Below are 18,180 nucleotides of genomic sequence, written 5' to 3'. Positions count from 1 at the left end.
ATGACCTGGGTGGTGGGGACCTTTGATGATGGAGGCCGCTTTCCTACCACAGCATTTCACGTAGACGTGCTCAATGGTTGGGAGGGCTTTACCCATGACGGACTGCACTGATTCACTACCTTTTGTAGGATTTTCTGCTACAATAGATAATATAAGAGGACATTCTTTAAAGATGATTAGAGGACAGCAGAGGGAATGTCGGAGGTAGCTTTTTCAAAAACAGTGGTAAATGCACAGAATGCATTGCTGGAGTGGTGATAGAGGCAGATACATCAGGGACAGTCAAAACACTCTTAACAGGCACATGGATGAAAGAAATAAAAAATGGAGGGTTATGTGGGAGGGAAGGGTTAGATTGATCTTGGAGTAGGATTAACACAAAAGGTTAACACAATACTGTAGGCCAAAGGGCCTGTACTGAGCTGTACTGTTCTGTCCCAGTCTCTTTTGATGGGACAACGATCTCATCCAGGATCTAGTATGGTGAATCTCTTTTGATCTGCCTCCTATGCTATTCTGTCCTTTCTTCCATTAGGGAAGCAAGTTCATGTTAGTATACTTCATAATCTCAAAATAAAAAGTTAGCCATAAAAGGACTAGAATGATGGGAAAATTTTTCAGTGAGAAGTAGCGGGACTTTGGGATTTCCCCGGTCACTATATTGAAGCCATCAATGAAAAGATTCTTGGCATATTCAATTAATTAAAGGGTATGGGTTATTAAAAGGGAAGATTTCTAAGATAAAGGATTGGCCATAATAATATTGCCTGATCCAACAAGTATGAGGTTCCTGTCAATTAACATTTAATGACACAATTTGATTACAATAACAGATTTTGTTGGTGTCCTAACCGAAGTCTTTCCTTCAAACACCACCATCAAAAATAAATCAACTACTCACTCATTTTGTTTGATCATGGGATTATATTTATCGCTGCCAAAGTTATACCAACATGTCTTCTGCCCCACTAGAGGCTCGAATATACTTGACCACTGCTACACAGCAGTCAAGGATGCCTACCGTTCTGTCCCATGACCTCACTTCGGAAAATCCGATCATCAGGCCTTACTCCTCCTCCCGGCTTACAAACAGAAACTGAAGCGGGAGGTCACAGTGTCAAAAGTAGTGTCGCGCTGGACGGAGGAAATGGATGAGGTCCTCCGTGACTGCTTTGAATCGGTGGACTGGTTAGTATTCAAGGACTCGGCAGCTAACCTCGATGAGTATGCCTCAGCTGTCACAGACTTTATTTAGAAATTCACGGAGGACTGTGTGTCTAGCAAGACGATCCGGGTATTCCCTAACCAGAAACCTTGGATGAATTATGAGGTCAAGTCCCTTTTAAAGGCTAGAGCTGCGGCTTTTAGGTCCGGGGATACCAGTTGCTACACAGAAATCCAGGTGTGAACTCCGGAAAGCCATTAAGAGTGCCAAGAGGCAATATCGAGCCAAGTTGGAAGCCCAGGCTAACCAAAGGGATGCCAGTAGACTATAGCAGGGTCTAAATGTGATCACTGGGCACAAAGAAAAGGCTGGGAATATCAATAACTGTGACGCTTCTCTTCCTGACGAACTTAACGTATTCTACACAAGACTCAAACAGAAGAGGAGCATCCCGCTCCCTCCGGATGAACCAAACCTGGTGGCATCGAGATTCATCGTCACCGAGGAGTACGTTAGAAGGGCCTTCCTGAAGATAAATCCAAGGAAGGCAACAGGCCCAGATGGTGTCCCAGGACGGGTTCTCCTAGCCTGTGCAAGCGAGCTAGCTAGCTGGAGTGTTTGCTGACATCTTCAACTGCTCCTTGCTTCAGTCTAAGATCCCCTCGTGTTTTAAGAAGGCAACGATAATCCCAGTGCCGAAGAAGAGCAAGGTGGCATGCCTGAATGGCTATCGACCTGTGGCTCTGACATCAATTGCTATGAAGTGCTTCGAGAGATTGGTTATGGCACACATCAACCACAGCCTACTGGTCAACCTCGACGCTTTGCAATTCGCCTACCGGAGCAACAGGTCAACGGCAGATGCCATCTCTCTGGCCCTACATTCTTCCTTAGAACACCTGGAGAATAAAGACGCATATGTAAGGCTCCTTTTCATTCACTACAGCTCTGCCTTTAATACCATCATTCCAAATAAACTGATTCCTAAGCTCCGGAACCTGGGCCTTAGCACTCAGATCTGCAGCTGGATCTTCAACTTCCTCACAGACAGGACCCTGGCTGTAAAAATAGGGGACAAGCTCTCCTCTACAATCAATCTCAGCACTGGTGCCCCACAAGGCTGCGTACTCAGCCCCCTGCTGTACTCACTGCACACCCATGATTGTGTAGCCAAGTTTCCATCAAACTCAATATACAAGTTTGCTGCTGACACAACAATTGTAGGCCGTATATCGGATAATGATGAATTTGAGTATAGAGAGGAAATTAAGAACCTGGTGGCATGGTGTGAAGACAATAACCTATCCCTCAACGTCAGCAAGACAAAGGAATTGGTTGTTGACTTCAGAAGGAGTAGCGGACTGCACGACCCAATTTACATCGGTGGTGCGCAAGTGGAACAGGTCAAAAGCTTTAAGTTCCTTGGGGTCAATATCACAAATGACCTGACTTGGTCCAACCAAGCAGAGTTCACTGCAGGAAGGCCCACCAGCGCCTTTACTTCCTGAGAAAACTAAAGAAATTTGGCCTGTCCCCTAAAACCCTCACTAATTTTTATAGATGCACTGTAGAAAGCATTCTTCTAGGGTGCATCACAACCTGGTATGGAAGTTGTCCTGTCCAAGTCCGAAAGAAGCTGCAGAAGATCATGAACACGGCGCAGCACATCACACAAACCAATCTTCCGTCCGTGGACTCACTTTACACCGCACGCTGTCGGAGCAGTGTTGCCAGGATAATCAAGGACACGACCCACCCAGCCAACACACTTTTCGTCCCTCTTCCCTCCGGGAGAAGGCTCAGGAGCTTGAAGACTCATACGGCCAGATTTGGGAACAGCTTCTTTCCAACTGTGATAAGACTGCTGAACGGATCCTGACCTGGATTGGGGCCGTACCCTCCAAATATCCGGACCTGCCTCTCGGTTGTTTTGCACTACCTTACTTCCCATTTTTCTATTTTCTATTTATGATTTATAATTTAAATTTTTAATATTTACTAATTTTAACTATGTTTAATATTTAGTATTTGTAATCCAGGGAGTGTGAAGCACAGAATCAAATATCGCTGTGATGATTGTACGTTCTAGTACCAATTGTTTGGCGACAATAAAGTATAAAGTAAGTAATACAACAGTACATGTTATGTTGGCTGTACAGTAAGCAATGTTGTAGCCACATGCTTTAGGCCTGATATCATGGAGATTTGAAAGAAACAAGGTCATTACCATTACAACCAGCTGCTTCCTCTTAATTCAATACATGGCAAAACAGAATGTTCAGCTTCACTACTGATTCAACACCGAAGTATGCCCACTGACAAATATACCGGTTTACAAGAGAAGAATGGTTAGGAAGATGCCGGATCTGACATACTGTTGCCAGCCTAAACTTAGGTGTGCTGAGCAACAAAATAAGGCAATCAGATAGTTTATCTAGGTTTATATCTTTAATTTTATAATTTCTCCACATACAAAATCATTGAATGTTACGCAACTAACAATTACAAACCTTTCTGTACTACAATGTGATTCTGGAGAAGAGAAATCTCAGAGTTGTAAATGGATACCTACTTTGATAATAAATAAACGAACCTTTAATCTGACACCTTGTGACACAACACAGTCCATAGTCACACACACACAAAGTGCTGGAAGAACTCAGCAGGTCAGGAAGCTTCTGTGGAAAGGAAGCCAAAGTTTCAGGCTGAGACCCTTCATCAGGCCATTGTGTGTTTAGTCTATGGTCACTCCTGGTGAAGCACAGTAACTATTTTCTGGTAGCTAACAAAACAAAGAAAACTACTAACTACTTTATTAATCACACCTTTTTATGGTAAATGATTGGTGCAATCAATAGCCTGTATTCTTTCCTTTTGGAGCTGAGCTTTTGAACCACCTGTATGACCTGGCAATTTCTGCTATGTGAACTGAAGTCTCAAAGGTGCAAGATGGAAACAGTGAATCTTGTATGGGGTGAATGGAGGCAGTGGGGCTCGGTCCTGAGAGTGGGGAATGAGCCATTGCTGCAGTGGACTTAGAGGCAATTTGATGCAGCAGAACTATGGTGACACACAGTCAAGGTGGCATGGCCCAAGAACTTGGGGAAAAAGAAACAGGATTAATCGATTCAGGTGCTGGGCCGAATTAGAAAAGTCAGGTATGGAAGGAATCGAGGTGACAGGGCGCAGGCCCAAGATCGTATCGAAATGACACGAGCCCAGGTCTAAGAGCGTGGAACAGCCAGGGGTTTAAACGATTTAAACATCCAGCTAGATCGAAAGGTCAGGGTGTTGGGGCCAGAGGCAAGGGATAAGCTGGTGTTCAGCTTGGTGCTCCACGAGGTTTACTCGTCTCTGCACTGAACTGAGACCGTGGCCTGCAATTAACAGGGTACTGGCTTGGCTGCAATGATGACCAACTTCATGGCTGTGGACTCACTTTTGTGAACTTCAGCTGTTTGCTCGCATGATTTTTTTTTCTGCACATTGGGAGTTTGGCATCTTTAAAAAAAAAATGGGGGATTTTATTGGGTTTCTTTGTTTTGTGGCTGCCAGCAAGGAGACAAATCTCAAGGGTGTATATAGAATCCTTTGATAATAAATGTACTTTGACCAATGTTACAACTGTAACTATACTGCAACAATCCTTGTCTAACTTCAGCAAAATGCCACTCATGTCATTGTAAGTACACGTCATCTCCAGATTACAACAGGGGTCCATTTCTCTGAAATCTTCATAACCTCAAACGTGGCTGCCAAACAAGTTCTCACACAGCAGAAGATGCAGCAGGCCGCCTGTCTCCCAAACACCCATTCATGTATGTATGCTATATACAAGCCAGGCGTCGGCAAGCTGGAGAGGATATGGGGTGGCTGAAAGCTTGGAAAAGGTGTGGTAGGCTTTAACCAAGGTCTTGGAGGGATTTTAAAATAAACCAGAATTCCATTACTCATCAACACCTGGTTCTAATGTCTCTGCAAGCGCAGTGCATCAAAGCAAGTGTATTCAGTTCCCTCACATCAAATACTTTATTTTAGACATAGTGCTAAGCATGACCCAAGGGCATAGTGATGGGAGATATCATTGCTTACATTTAAAAGAATTGTAAATAGCAAAGCTGGAGAGAAGCATTTTTTTTTTTGAAAGCAACACATCCGCGAGCACGTAGAGAGCAGTTTGTCTCACGTATGTGGCTAACATTTCTTCCTCAACCAAACATAATAACAGGAGAAAAATCTGGTTAATTCCTATTTATGGTATTATACTGTTCAGTAGTCACAGCATTCAAAAGTGTTTAACTATAACTGTAATCTCCCAAGTTCATAAAAGGGCCTTATTTAAATGTAAATGTTTTCTTAAAAGATTAGATTTGTCAAATGCACATTAAAACATACTGTACAATGAAAGGCATTGATTTGGATCAACAACCGCAGTCCAAAAATTGTGCGAGGGCAGCTCAAATGTGTTGTTGTGCTTCATCAATATAGCACGCCCACAACTCACTAGCCCCAAACATACATCTTTTGGAATATGGGAGGAAACCAGAGCACCTGGAGGAAACCCACACAGAAACAGGGAGAATGAACAAACTCCTTACAGACAATGATGGGAATTGAAACCCAAACAGTTATTGCTGGCGTTGTAAAGCTACTATGCTACCCCTGCATATAAAATATATTTTATGATAATTGCTTTAATCTAGTCTGTGTACTTTTGCATGTTATTTCTTCCAGCTCTTCAAGCTGTGCGGCCCAGCAACACCCCCCCCCACCCCCATTTAATCCTGGCCAAACCATGGGACAACTTACAATGACCAATTAACCTACCAACTAGTAGGTCTTTGGACAGTGGGCAGAAACCCAAGGACCCGGGGGAAACCCACGGTGTTGCAGGGAGAACATACAAACTTCTTACAGACAGCGTTGAGAATGTTTGATTTCATGAGGCTGAGATGCGCTGTTAAAGACCAAAGACTGATTCCACTTCAGTATCTATTATATGAATTATTATGCATTAAGTTTATTTTAGCTAGCCATTAAACACATTATCAATTTATTTACTTATTTTCATAAAAGATACAGCTTCATCAATATTTGTGTATCCATTTCTCTTGGTACTTCACAATGCAATTCGCCATGTTCTACCATTGTCCAGTTTGTAAACTTTAACATTCCACCTTCAGCAGGATAACGTTCTGCAGGGTTATTTGATAAACCAAATAAGCCTAGTTTACAGAAGTCCAAACTTCTGCAATTAGTTATAACACTCATGGGACGTGGAGCTCTTGGCAAATTTCTATCATTAAAGTGTATCTATTTTGCATAATTTATTCATATTTGGGGACAGAGATTAATTTGATGCTCCACTGAGTCTCGGAAGCACTCAGTTCATTTTCTAAAAATAATTTGCTACAATAATTTTTTCATGATGTGGCCTCAATTTCTATCCTCATGATAAACTGCAAATATATTATTAAATTGTTAGCTTTGAAAGGATACAAAGTAAAACGGTTAATGATTGTTGATAGGATCACCGTATTACACAACTAAAGATTGCATTTAGCTTTTTAAAAACATCTCTTTTCCCCATAATTTTATCAACCCTTTCCTTCCCTGAGGTCAGTAACCAATACTAAGCTCATTTATACCAGTAACTTATCACCCACTAAGAGCTTTAAGCAAATGGATCATTCTTTTGTGAACCTGGGTGTAATATCTTAGTGCATTAACACATCAAATCAGAGTTTATCTCTGTCCTGAGTGGCATGGCCTATAGATGGATGATGCACAGTATATCACTTTGGAGCCGTGTTTTTGCAAGTTGATGCCATCCTATAGACAAACAATGCTGGATAATGCTGGTAAAACAAGATAATTTGATCAAAGTATTTATTAAATGATAGCCATGGTTGGTGATAAAGATTCTCAGAGAGTTTGGGATAGTAAAGAAACATGAAAACATAGAAGTATGTGACACAAGAGATTCTACACGCTGGAAATCCAGAGTAATACACACACAAAATGCTGGAGGAACTGAGCAGGTCAGTCAGCATATATAGGAGGAATAAACAGTCAACATTTCAGCTCAAGACTGACTGGAAAGGACGGACAAGTCAGAATAATGTAGTGGGAGGCGGTGGGAGAAGAAGAGAGGAAGGGAATAGAAGGAGATTTATGAAATTCAGAGGGCAGGAACTTGGAAGTTTAGCTTAGGGAAAATTGAGGAAAGAAATTGATAAAGAGTGAGGCAAGGAGACTGAAGGATTGAAAACCAAGGATAGTGGGACTCAAGGGCACAGCAAGGGCAAGTGCAGAGATAAAGGTAGTTCAGAAATGAAGACTATAGGCTGTCATATTTTGACCCATGGAGTGATTCATGCCAGAGGAGTTACTGAATTTAAGTCTTAAAGCTTTAGGGTTTCAGCAGCAGGGGAAAGAGTGTAAGAAGCCAACAATGCAACGCTGAACAAGCTAATTCAGCAGAGACCTATGACTGAGCCCGGAATTTCCTGGTCTATGAAACTCCAGCATAATACATTGAGCCTTTGGGAGGCTAGGCATGCATATTCTTCATTTTTAAAGTGCTAAAAAGACACAAAGCTATAAACTAACTTCATGGTAGGTCATTAAATTATCAGATTTATGGAGATATAAATATTTAAACTTTTGACCACTAGGACAACAGGGAAAAGTTCCTGAAGGTCCAGTGAAATGAAGGAATTAACATCAGTCTAAGGAGAGGACATTATTCTGTGGTTTAGCATTTCAGCTGAAAGATACAACTAAATAGGTGTTCATCAATAAAGTGTTGAGTAGAAGTTTATTTTACTGTGGACAGAGACCAATTGAATTTATCAACTACAGAAGGTCCACATAGATTTTATAATTTGTGACAATAAGTGAAGGAAAAAGGGGTAAAAATTAGATACCATTTTTCCAGGAGTGGAAAGTGAACAAAAAGCACCCATTTCTGAAGACCGCTAGGCAGATACGTAAAATGCACCCAGACCTTATAAGATCAAGTAATATACAAATGTCTCTGGTCAACCTTAACAATCATTATCCACTACATTAAATTTGGCTATAACGTTTTTGTTTGAACTCTGAACATAGCGTGCCAGCATTTCTCAAATTGTGCCAGCACACAAACCTGGAAAGATCGTTATTAGTGCTTTCTAAAAAAAATATTTTCTCTTTTAAGCTAACCTTCGGTGGAGCCTGGCTCCACGGCACTGCAGACTACTATCATAGACTACATTTCTCAGCAGATGGGAAACTACTGCAAGAATTAATGCCAAGCTGATCATCTTCAAAATGACGACACATCTCTCTCTGTTCTTCTATCTAGCACCCTCCCAGATCAGGGAATGAACTTCATCCCAAAGTGCTCTTTCTATTTCGAGTGTTTCTATGCCGAGCGTTTCCATGATTTGCTGCTATTGTTTTAGATCTCCAGCATCTCATGTTTAGTCTGCACAGGTCACAGCTTAAATTTTGTACTGCAAATGATATTTTTAGGCTATCACACAGGTTGGTCTAACCAATAGTTGTGTGGTATACAAGCCTATGCTACTTCCTCAAAGTCTCACCTTTGAGCAGAAGATTTTAAGATATAATTTTTTTTAATATAAAAAAAAGTAAATGGAAATAACATGGAAGAGTACAGCACTGGAATAGGCCCTTCAATCCACGATATCCGCGCCAACTTAAACTAATGCCATCTGCCACCAAGTGATCTCCATTATCTCCATCCTGTCTGTCCAAATGCCTCTTCAATGTTGCTCTGTATTTGCTTCTACCACCTCCACCACCACTGTGCTCCAGAACCTAACCATACTCCACGTAGGAAAAGAAAGCTCCTTTAAAATTTTCTCCTCTCACCTTCAAGCTCTGTACTTTAGCATTTGACATTTCTACCCTGGGAAGATGACTGAATCTATCCTATCTATGCCTCTCATAATTTTATATACATTGATCAGGTCACCCCCTCAGCCCCACGTCTGTTCAAACTTTTCCTAGAGCAAGCACACTCTAATTAGACACAAAATGCTGGAGGAACTCAGCAGGCTAATCAGCATCTATGGCAGTCGATGTCTCAGCCCGAAACGTCAACTGCTTGTGTGTTGTTTGGATTTCCAGCAACTGCAGATGTTCTCCTTTGTAATTGGACACAAGTTTGTTACCATTGACATACGTCGTTGGTTTATGACAACAGTACAATGCTAAGACATTAAATTATCAGATATACAAACAGTGCAAAAGACAAATAATATTGCGTTCATGCACTGGTTCAAAAATCTGATGACAAGAGGGGTAGAAACTGTTCTTAACATGTTGAATGTTGGTCTTCTACTCCGCCATGCTAGACAACCTAGGGGCTTCCAACCTTTCTATGCCATGGACCAATAATATTAAGCAAGGGGTCCGTGGGCCCCAGGTTGGGAACCCGTTAGGAATTCCCTGATGGTCAACATTCAGATGAACCCCTTTTACACCTTCTCAAGGCTTTCACATCCTTGCTATAGTGAGCCGCCCAGACAGCACACAATACTCCAGATGTGGTCTAATCAAAGCTATATGCACTTGCAACATTGCTTTCCAACTTGTATACTCACTGCCCCCCAACTAATGAAGGCAAGTATGCCACCTGCTTTATCACTCTACCTGCTTGTGCTGCCACTTCCAGGGACTTAATGGATTTGAACCCCAAGATCCCTCTGCATGTCAATGCTACATAGCGTCCTACCATTTGCTACGTACTTTCCTCTTACACTTGACCTCCCAAAGTACCCCACCCACACTTGTCCAGATTAAACTTCATCTGCCATTTCTCTCCCCATACCTGTAAAACATTTAAAGATTAATTTGTCACCTGTACATCGAAACGCACAGTAAAATGGTCATTTGTGTCAGCGACCAACGGTGTCTGAGATGTGCTGGAAGTAGCCAACAAGTGTCACTATGCTTCCAGTACCAAAGGATGCTCACAACTTACTAACCCTAACCTGTATGGGATGTGGGAGAGAACCAGAGGAAGCCCAAGCAGATGCAGAGCTAACACACAAACTCCTTACAGACATCAGCAAGAATTGAAGCACACTCCATCCTACCAGTGGCTCTGTAAAGTGTTACAGTAACCGCTGTGCTACAATGCCGAACTGTAGTTGCGCTGGTATCCTTTGGCAATCTTCCTCAAGCCACACTCTGCCAATAAGCATAATTGTACAGTACATTTTCAAAGTGTTCCCTCAGATATAAAATAAACATTTAGCTGGGCTTTTTCCATGGTGGTTTATTCAACACAAAGAGCTCTTCAAGCCCAGCATAGCAACTTACTAATTGACTGTACAGGAGGCACAAGAGACTGCAGATGTTGGAATCCACAGCAACAAACAATTTATAGAGTCCTGATGATGCAGAGTTTCAGCATCAAACATTGTCAATTCCTTTCTCTCCAGAGATGCTCTACCCCAGAATTATTTCAGTCTACACTTTGATGCACCTGACTGTACAGAGTTGTCAAGGAGCAGTTAGGTAGTATAGTTGCTGAAATTCAGTTCCAATGTAGAACTATATAACACATCTAGCAGTACTAACTCGTGATGGATTTTGTTCTCAGCAAAAACTCAACCACAGGATCCGTAGAGAATTAACTTCATTCTGTCAATTGTCTGACGCACCAATGCATATGTAGAAATGATCACACTTACAATCTTCCATTCCCTTAAATCAGATTTTGCCCAGCAAAAGCAGCATATTAATATGAGTGAGTACTTATCCCTCAGATAATCTGCACAGTTTGCACAATTATATTTAACCAGGCTCTGCTTACTCATCTCCTTTTTGCTACTTCACCTCTATTGGTTCCCAGTCACACAACTGAATACCTATTTAATTGTTCAGATCCCACTGTGGATCTATTTCTCTGTAAACTTTTCCAAGAGCTCCAACCCTCTGAGATCATGGTCCTCCTCCAATGTAAAATTAACAGAACTGGGACAGTAGTAGGCCTACCAGCCCTGCAAACCAGTATCACAGCTGTTCCTCAACGTCAGCACCACTCTCCATTTACAGCAGAGAACAGCACAGGACAGAGACAGTCTCTCCAGCTCATGAACACAATACTTAAATCAAATCTCTTTTGCTTGTATTTGCTGAGATTCTCACCGACATCTTCAACATCTCCCTGAGCAGCGCTGTCATTCCTACGTGCTTCAAGGCCGCCACCATCATCCCCATGCCGAAGTAGTCTTCAGTGTCCTGCCTCAATGACTACCATCCCATTGCACTCAAATCCATCATCATGAAGTGTTTCGAGAGGCTCGTCATGACCCTGCTGCCCCCCTCACTGGACCCCCTGCAGTTCGCATACCATCCCAACCATTCAACAGAAGATGCCATTGCCATCACCCTCCACCTGGCCCTAACCCACCTGGACAAAAAAAAGACACGTACGTTTGAATACTGTTCATAGACTTCGGTTCAGCATTCAACACAATCATTCCTCAGAAACTGACTAGAAAGCTGAGCCTACTGGGCCTGAACACTTCCCTGTGCAACTGGATACTAGACTTCCTGACTGGGAGACCTCAGTCAGTCCGGATTGGAAGCAGCATCTCCAACACCATCACACTAAGCATGGGGGCCCCCCAGGGCTATGCTCAGTCCACCGCTGTTCACTCTGCTGACCCATGACTGTGCTGCAACACACAGCTCCAACCACATCATCGTTCGCCAATGACACGACCGTGGTGGGTCTCATCAGCAAGAATGATGAGTCAGCATACAGAGAGGAGGTGCAGTGGCTAACGGACTGGTGCAGAACCAACAACCTGTCTCTGAATGTGAACAAAAGAGATGGTTGTTGACTTCAGGAGGACACGGAGCGACTACTCTCCGCTGAACATCAATGCCTCTTCCATAAAGATTGTTAAGAGCAACAAATTTCTTGGTGTCCACCTGGCGGAGAATCTCACCTGGTCCCTCAACACCAGCTCCATAGCAAAGAAAGCCTAGCAGCATCTCTACTTTCTGTGAAGGCTGAGAAAAGTCCATCTCCCGTCCCCCATCCTCACCACATTCTACAGAGGTTGTATTCAGAGCATCCTGAGCAGCTGCATCATGGCCTCGTTCAGAAATTGCACCACCTTGGATCGCAAACCCTGCAGCGGATAGTGAGGTCAGCTGAGATCATCAGGGTCTCTCTTCCCACCATCACAGACCACACGCTGCATCCACAAAACAGCATTATGAAGGACCCCACTCACCCCTCATATAAACTCTTCTCCCTCCTGCCATCTGGAAAAAGGCACCGAAGCATTCAGGTTCTCACGACCAGACTCTGTAACAGTTTCTTCCCCCAAGCCATCAGACTCCTCAATACCCAAATCTGGACTGACACCAACTTACTATATACTTCTACTGTGCCTACTGTCTTGTTTATTATTATTTATTGTAGTGCCTGCACTGTTCTGTGCACTTTATGCAGTCCTGGATAGGTCTGTAGTCTAGTGTAGTTTCTGTATTTTTCCTTACGTAGTTCAGTGTAGTTTTTGTATTGTTTCATGTAGCACCATGGTCCTGGAAAACGTTGTCTCATTTTTACTATGTTCTGTACCAGCAGTTATGGTTGAAATGACAATAAAAAGTCAAATGACAATTAATTTGACTTAATCCACTATTCCCTAGTGACTCGTGTCTAGTAGCCCCATTGTATCTGCTTCTACCACTTCCTGTGGCAGCCAATCCTGACACCCATCACAATGTAAATAAAACTTGCCCTGAACATCTCTTTTAAACTTTTCCCATTTCTTCTTAAATGTATGAGCTCAGGTACTTCACATTTCTACCCAGGGGAAAAAGATTCTGTCTGCATACCTTATTCATGGCTGTCATAATTTTATGAACTTCTATCAAGTCTCCTCTCAGCCTTCATCCCACAATTCCCATAAAATCCAGATTTCTGTTTTTAAACAAACACCATAATTGAACTTACAGAGCTGCCGCCGGTAAGGGAATCCAAGGATTCACCACGCTCTGAGTAAAATAAATTTTCATCTCTGTCCCCAACAGCCAATTCCTTATTTTCAAACTCAAAATGCAAGCTAATTTTTCCATTGTACCTGTACCTCACCAGACTTGTGCATATGACAATAAATTTGACGTGAACTCTGGCACCTGGTCCGTCTCCCATATTTTCAAAAGAGAAAAGGAGCTAATTGCCTTCTGTATGAAATATTCAACAGTATGACACAGCCATAATGATATAATCATGAGGTAATTATGACAAAAATCATGCAAAGTTCATTTAATATTTATCTGATTTAGACAAGTTTTCACTAAATTTGGTAGAGGTTCTCATTCCCAAATATTCCCATATGATACCTTCAGTATAATTGTTTAATCTCTGCCCAAAAACAAAGCCTTTTGGGTGAAGTTTGATTGCTTTTACAGCATCATCTATAGCAGTGAGAAATGATGATTAAAAATGTTTTCAGGTGCAAAACACAGTACCCCACTTTGCATCACTTTGAAGATTCAACCGGCCATTTCCAGTGTGGCTCGGCTCACACCTTACAGTTCTGATACAAATTGTGTCAGAGACAAGATTCAAATGGATATGTCATGTGCCTTTTAGAACTCCGCGAGTGAAATTAGACCACCTTGCTGTCAGAATAATCATCTGTGGTCAATCCCAGAACTATTAGGTGTCAATAGCACTTTGCTAGACCACAATTGTTACATGGCAAGTATCTACCATCTTTCAGTTATTGTACTCTCTCATAAAGGATATGGCAAACCCTTCCACTACTCCAACTGACCAGAATGCAACAATTGTCCAGTCACCCCTTACCACAGTCTCCCATCCTCCAAAGGCTGATGCTTCCCATCTCATGTTCCTACCCTCTTAACCCCCTAACCTGGTCCCAGCCACCCCTCCACAACAATCCACTCAGTGCCAACCTCCTGAGCTCTATGTGGGATAGCTCAATCTCCAATTCCCCCATAAGGGTGCTGAACCCCACCTTTCCCTACTCCTACTTCCCCATCAGATCCTGCTCATTCCTAGTGCTCCTCATGAAGGTCACAGTGGTAGGACCATGATTGAAATCGTTCCGGCGCAGCAAACGATGACTAAATATCACACCTTTAACAACACAAAACCATTTAAGGGCACAAAAAGATAAAAAATTATCTACATCATCGTGTCATTAATATGCAGTAGCATAGCTCTTAAATATTCACAGACATTCTACAATTTGGAGTGTTCAGTAGCATGTACAGACCTGTTCCCTTTAATCACACAATTGCCGCGTTAATATAAACTTGGAAACCACTCAAAAAAAAATCAATTCGTAGAATAAACATTTATTCTTGTAGACTGTCAAGAACTGAACATTACATTGTTAATTTCGATATCGCTGGCTCGCGATAAAATGCCACCTTTTATAGACTGGAAACCTCAGTTGGAAAACAATGTTGATTCTGCAGTCATAAGAATTCTAGGTGCAGTGATCAAATACGGCATTAACAAGAGATTCACTGCGAACATTTGCTTACAAAATCTTGATCTTAACGAATATTAAATGATACAAGTCCCTCCCTCATCTGGATTACTCCTAATTTTCCTCCAGCAATCGGCTACAATTTAGTTTACACGTTTTCGGAGAGAGGAGGGGGAACTGCTAGCAGAGAGCAGCCGGCACAAGTACACAGAGAAAATGATGTTTAAGCACACACAATTAACACTCACGAGCGGAGGTGGGGACAAAAAAAAATCCACATGCAACCTGGTTCTACAGATCCAGAGCATGGAATTTCACTCTGTCTGCTGAAAGAGCTGCAATCTGCAGGCGTTTCTTTTCGCTTTGCAACCACGAGCAGCTGGGAAACACATGACATCATCACTCAATTTTATCTGTTGTTACAGCTTAATCAGTTCACCTCCTCTGCCTTGGCCTTCCAGCATGTCCTCACTGTCTTAAATCCTCGTGCAGCTCTCGGGCGTTAAGTGTAGCAGGGAAACAAAATCCTTCATATCGTTGCTTCCCCATGAGCAGCTCAGACCCCAAAAGAGCCGGTTGCATGTTGTGTGTGTGGCCGAGGCATTTCTTCAATGGAGCCTTCCCGTGTATGTATTCACTTTGTGCTTTTACCCAGCATGCCCCGGCCATGTGAAGACAATAGAGGTGTGACCATTTGCATTGTAGGCAAATGTTTAAAAACTCCTTCCAATAATGGCTATTGACATGCTAGTAGGCGGCCTGCTGCCCTGTTGGCATAGCAACGAGGTTTTGGCTGCTTTTTAACCTAGCCTCAGTACTTTCCTGCTACCTCAGGGCCACCGGCAATTAACAATTTAACACCAGAGTTCTGCATAGGGCATGAAAATAAACAGACAAGTCTTAATAGCTTGCTGCTGTCTGCATCAAAGTTGTCAGAAACTAAACAGACATATTCTTATCGTGTTGGAATATTTTAAATTAATCATTTAAAAGGACATCAGTTTATCAAAGCCACTGCTGAGTTCAGAAAATGCCATTTTCCTTATTTTGCCTATAATGCACGTCTGCCTCTTTTTCTCAACTACACAGCATCAGCAAAAATGACAGGTGACAGTAAGAAGTTAAGAGCATTAGAGATATTTCTTTATCACCAGCTTCTATTTGTGTTTTTTTTAAAAAACAAGCAATTCTGTAAAGGACGTGTGTTTCTGAATGCCACTATCATTGCCCCAGGGTCTGCAGGTCATGAGTTCAAGTCTCATTCCAGAGACCAGACCCCAACCTAGAGGTTTGCACCCCAGTTCAGTGCTGATAGAGAAGTGCTTAAAAAAGTATTAAACTGGGGACCTATTTGCCCTGCTGAGGTAGATGTGAAAGCCCCCACCCCCTCCACCCACCTCAGCCAGCTTTAGCAGAGCAAAGAAAGATCTCCTGATCTCCACCAAAGGCACTGAAACACATTATCTGACCATTATCTCCAAGCAGTGTGTGGGATCCTGCCATGCATAAATTGGCCAACAAATTTCCTAGTTCACAACAGTAATTAAACATCACAAGGTATTTCCCTCAAAGGGTGGTGAGCATGGGGAATGAGCTGCCAGTGGAAATGCTGGATGCGGGTTTGATTCAACATGTAAGAGAAATTTGGATAGATGCATGGATGGGAGGGGTATGTACTATGGTCCATTTTCAAGTTGATGGGATTAGGCAATTTAATCCCATCAGCAGTTTAAATCATTTGGCATGGACTAGATGGGCCAAAGGGCCTATTTCTATGCTATAGTGTTCTATAACTCTAAGATACTCTTTGACTATTGTTGTGAAAGTTTAAATATTGATTCGACTTATAGGTCTGTATCTTCCTAGATCAATGATGCTGCTGGTTTCCTTTTCAGTTTGGGGCAGCTATACAGTTATCCCCAGGTTACAGCAGTTTCTATTCCTTTGAACTGTTTGTAATATGAATAGTTCGCAAGTTGGAACTGTATCTGTGAACTAGGTTCCCAAATGGCAAAAAGTATCTACAGCCCCACATAAGCCAGCAAATCTACCCTGCTGGTCTTCCAAATACTTGGTTGTATGAATAGACTATACATACGTCAGATGTTTGTAAGCCGGAGATATCCTGTATTCAGTAATACTGTTGATGAAATAAGGATTACATATCAGTCACCTGGTGTTCTTCCTTTATGTAAAAATATTCTGTGAGATTTCCATTACAGCACTTAGTCAGTTCTTTGCTTTGTGAGAAACAGTCTCTTGGAGATAAATGCAAGGACTAATAGAAGACTTGAGACACAGTATCAAATGTTAATTTGCAGAACCATGGTATGCTTTATGGGAGAATCTAGTAATTCATTGAAAAATAAGGAGCACCTATATAAGAAAAAGAAGAGGTGAAAGCTTTATTTTCCCAGTGGGCTGTGAGTCTTTGGAAAAAGGTGGTGCAAACGGAGCCTTTGAGGCAGAGAGAGGCACGAGCAGCTCAGTGGTGCAGTTAACAGAGCTCCTGTCTCAGAATTGAAGTGACCTTGCTTCAACAGAGCCTCCATAGTTTGCACATTCTCAAAGTCTTGAATATCCCAAAGATATGGGGTCCAGTAGTTCAATGTAATATCGGAGAATGTACACAGTATACAACCTGAAATTCTTACTCTTCACGGACATCCTAAAGGAATAGAAAAAAACCCAAAGCATGAATGACAGAAAACATTAGAATCCCAAAAGCAGCCCCTCCCCTCCCATGCACAAGTAGCTGCAAAAGCATCAACCTTCCCCCCACTTGCTCCAACAAAAACATGAACTCCCATCACCCACATGCAAGCAATAGCAAAGCCCCCAAAGACCATGAGCTACTGTCCATCCCAATACTTTGACATCTCTGACAGGCACTCTCTCTCTCTCTCTCTCTCTCTCACTCTCGCTCACTAGCAAGGGAGATAGATCGTCCCGCCACAGCAAGAGGGGAGACCAACAGCTCGCTGTTTCGGTGTTACAATTTGCCGCATCACTTGTCTGAATTCCCCCGACTGAGGAAGACTCAGGGAGTCTTCTCACCTACCATTGAGAGAGTGAGAGAGGGTGGGTTAATTGGCCAATGTAAATTGCCCCTAGCACACAAGCAAATGGTGAAAACAGGGAGAGTTAATGGAAATAAATTGATCGAAATAAAAAATAGGGAGGATAAAATGGGATTAGTTTACGACCAGTGTACAGGAAATAGCATAGATTTAGTGGGTTGAAGGAAACGTTTCCATGGCAATGGGCAGAAAGGTTACAGTAGGATGGCAGACTTGAAGTTACAATCAGATCTGTCATGATCCTATTAAATGTCAAAGCAAGCTTGAGGGTTCAAATGGTCTATTCCTTCTAATTTATATGTTCATGTGTCATACTCTCATCATAGGAAAGAATCCTTGCATTAGAAAGCAAAATAAGGCATGAATAAGCAAAGGTTCAGCATTCAGTTATACCTTCAAGCATTTCTTTAAAGTAGGCATGAAACTATTA

The 18,180-nt window shown here is 42.2% G+C and overlaps 1 protein-coding gene across 6 annotated transcripts in view; it reads right to left on the bottom strand.

The window, feature by feature from the left end:
• Window positions 1–18,180, bottom strand: part of LOC140197579 (storkhead-box protein 2-like) — a 332,737-nt gene that overhangs the window by 64,251 nt on the left and 250,306 nt on the right. Inside the window, exon 1 of one of the 6 annotated variants that reach the window (XM_072257720.1) lies at window positions 15,110–15,336. The exons of 4 other annotated variants lie outside the window; for them this stretch is intronic. In XM_072257720.1, coding sequence (XP_072113821.1) covers window positions 15,110–15,134 — 25 coding nt within the window. In that variant the 5' untranslated portion in view covers window positions 15,135–15,336. Of the gene's footprint in view, window positions 1–1,021; window positions 1,031–15,109; window positions 15,337–18,180 lie in introns of those variants that run through there. One more of the 6 variants, XM_072257721.1, reaches the window with a different exon arrangement.

This window comes from Mobula birostris, chromosome 5 (genome assembly GCF_030028105.1).
Source record: "Mobula birostris isolate sMobBir1 chromosome 5, sMobBir1.hap1, whole genome shotgun sequence".
NCBI classification, from domain to species: Eukaryota; Metazoa; Chordata; class Chondrichthyes; order Myliobatiformes; family Myliobatidae; genus Mobula; species Mobula birostris.
This window is presented reverse-complemented; position numbering and strand designations above follow the sequence as displayed.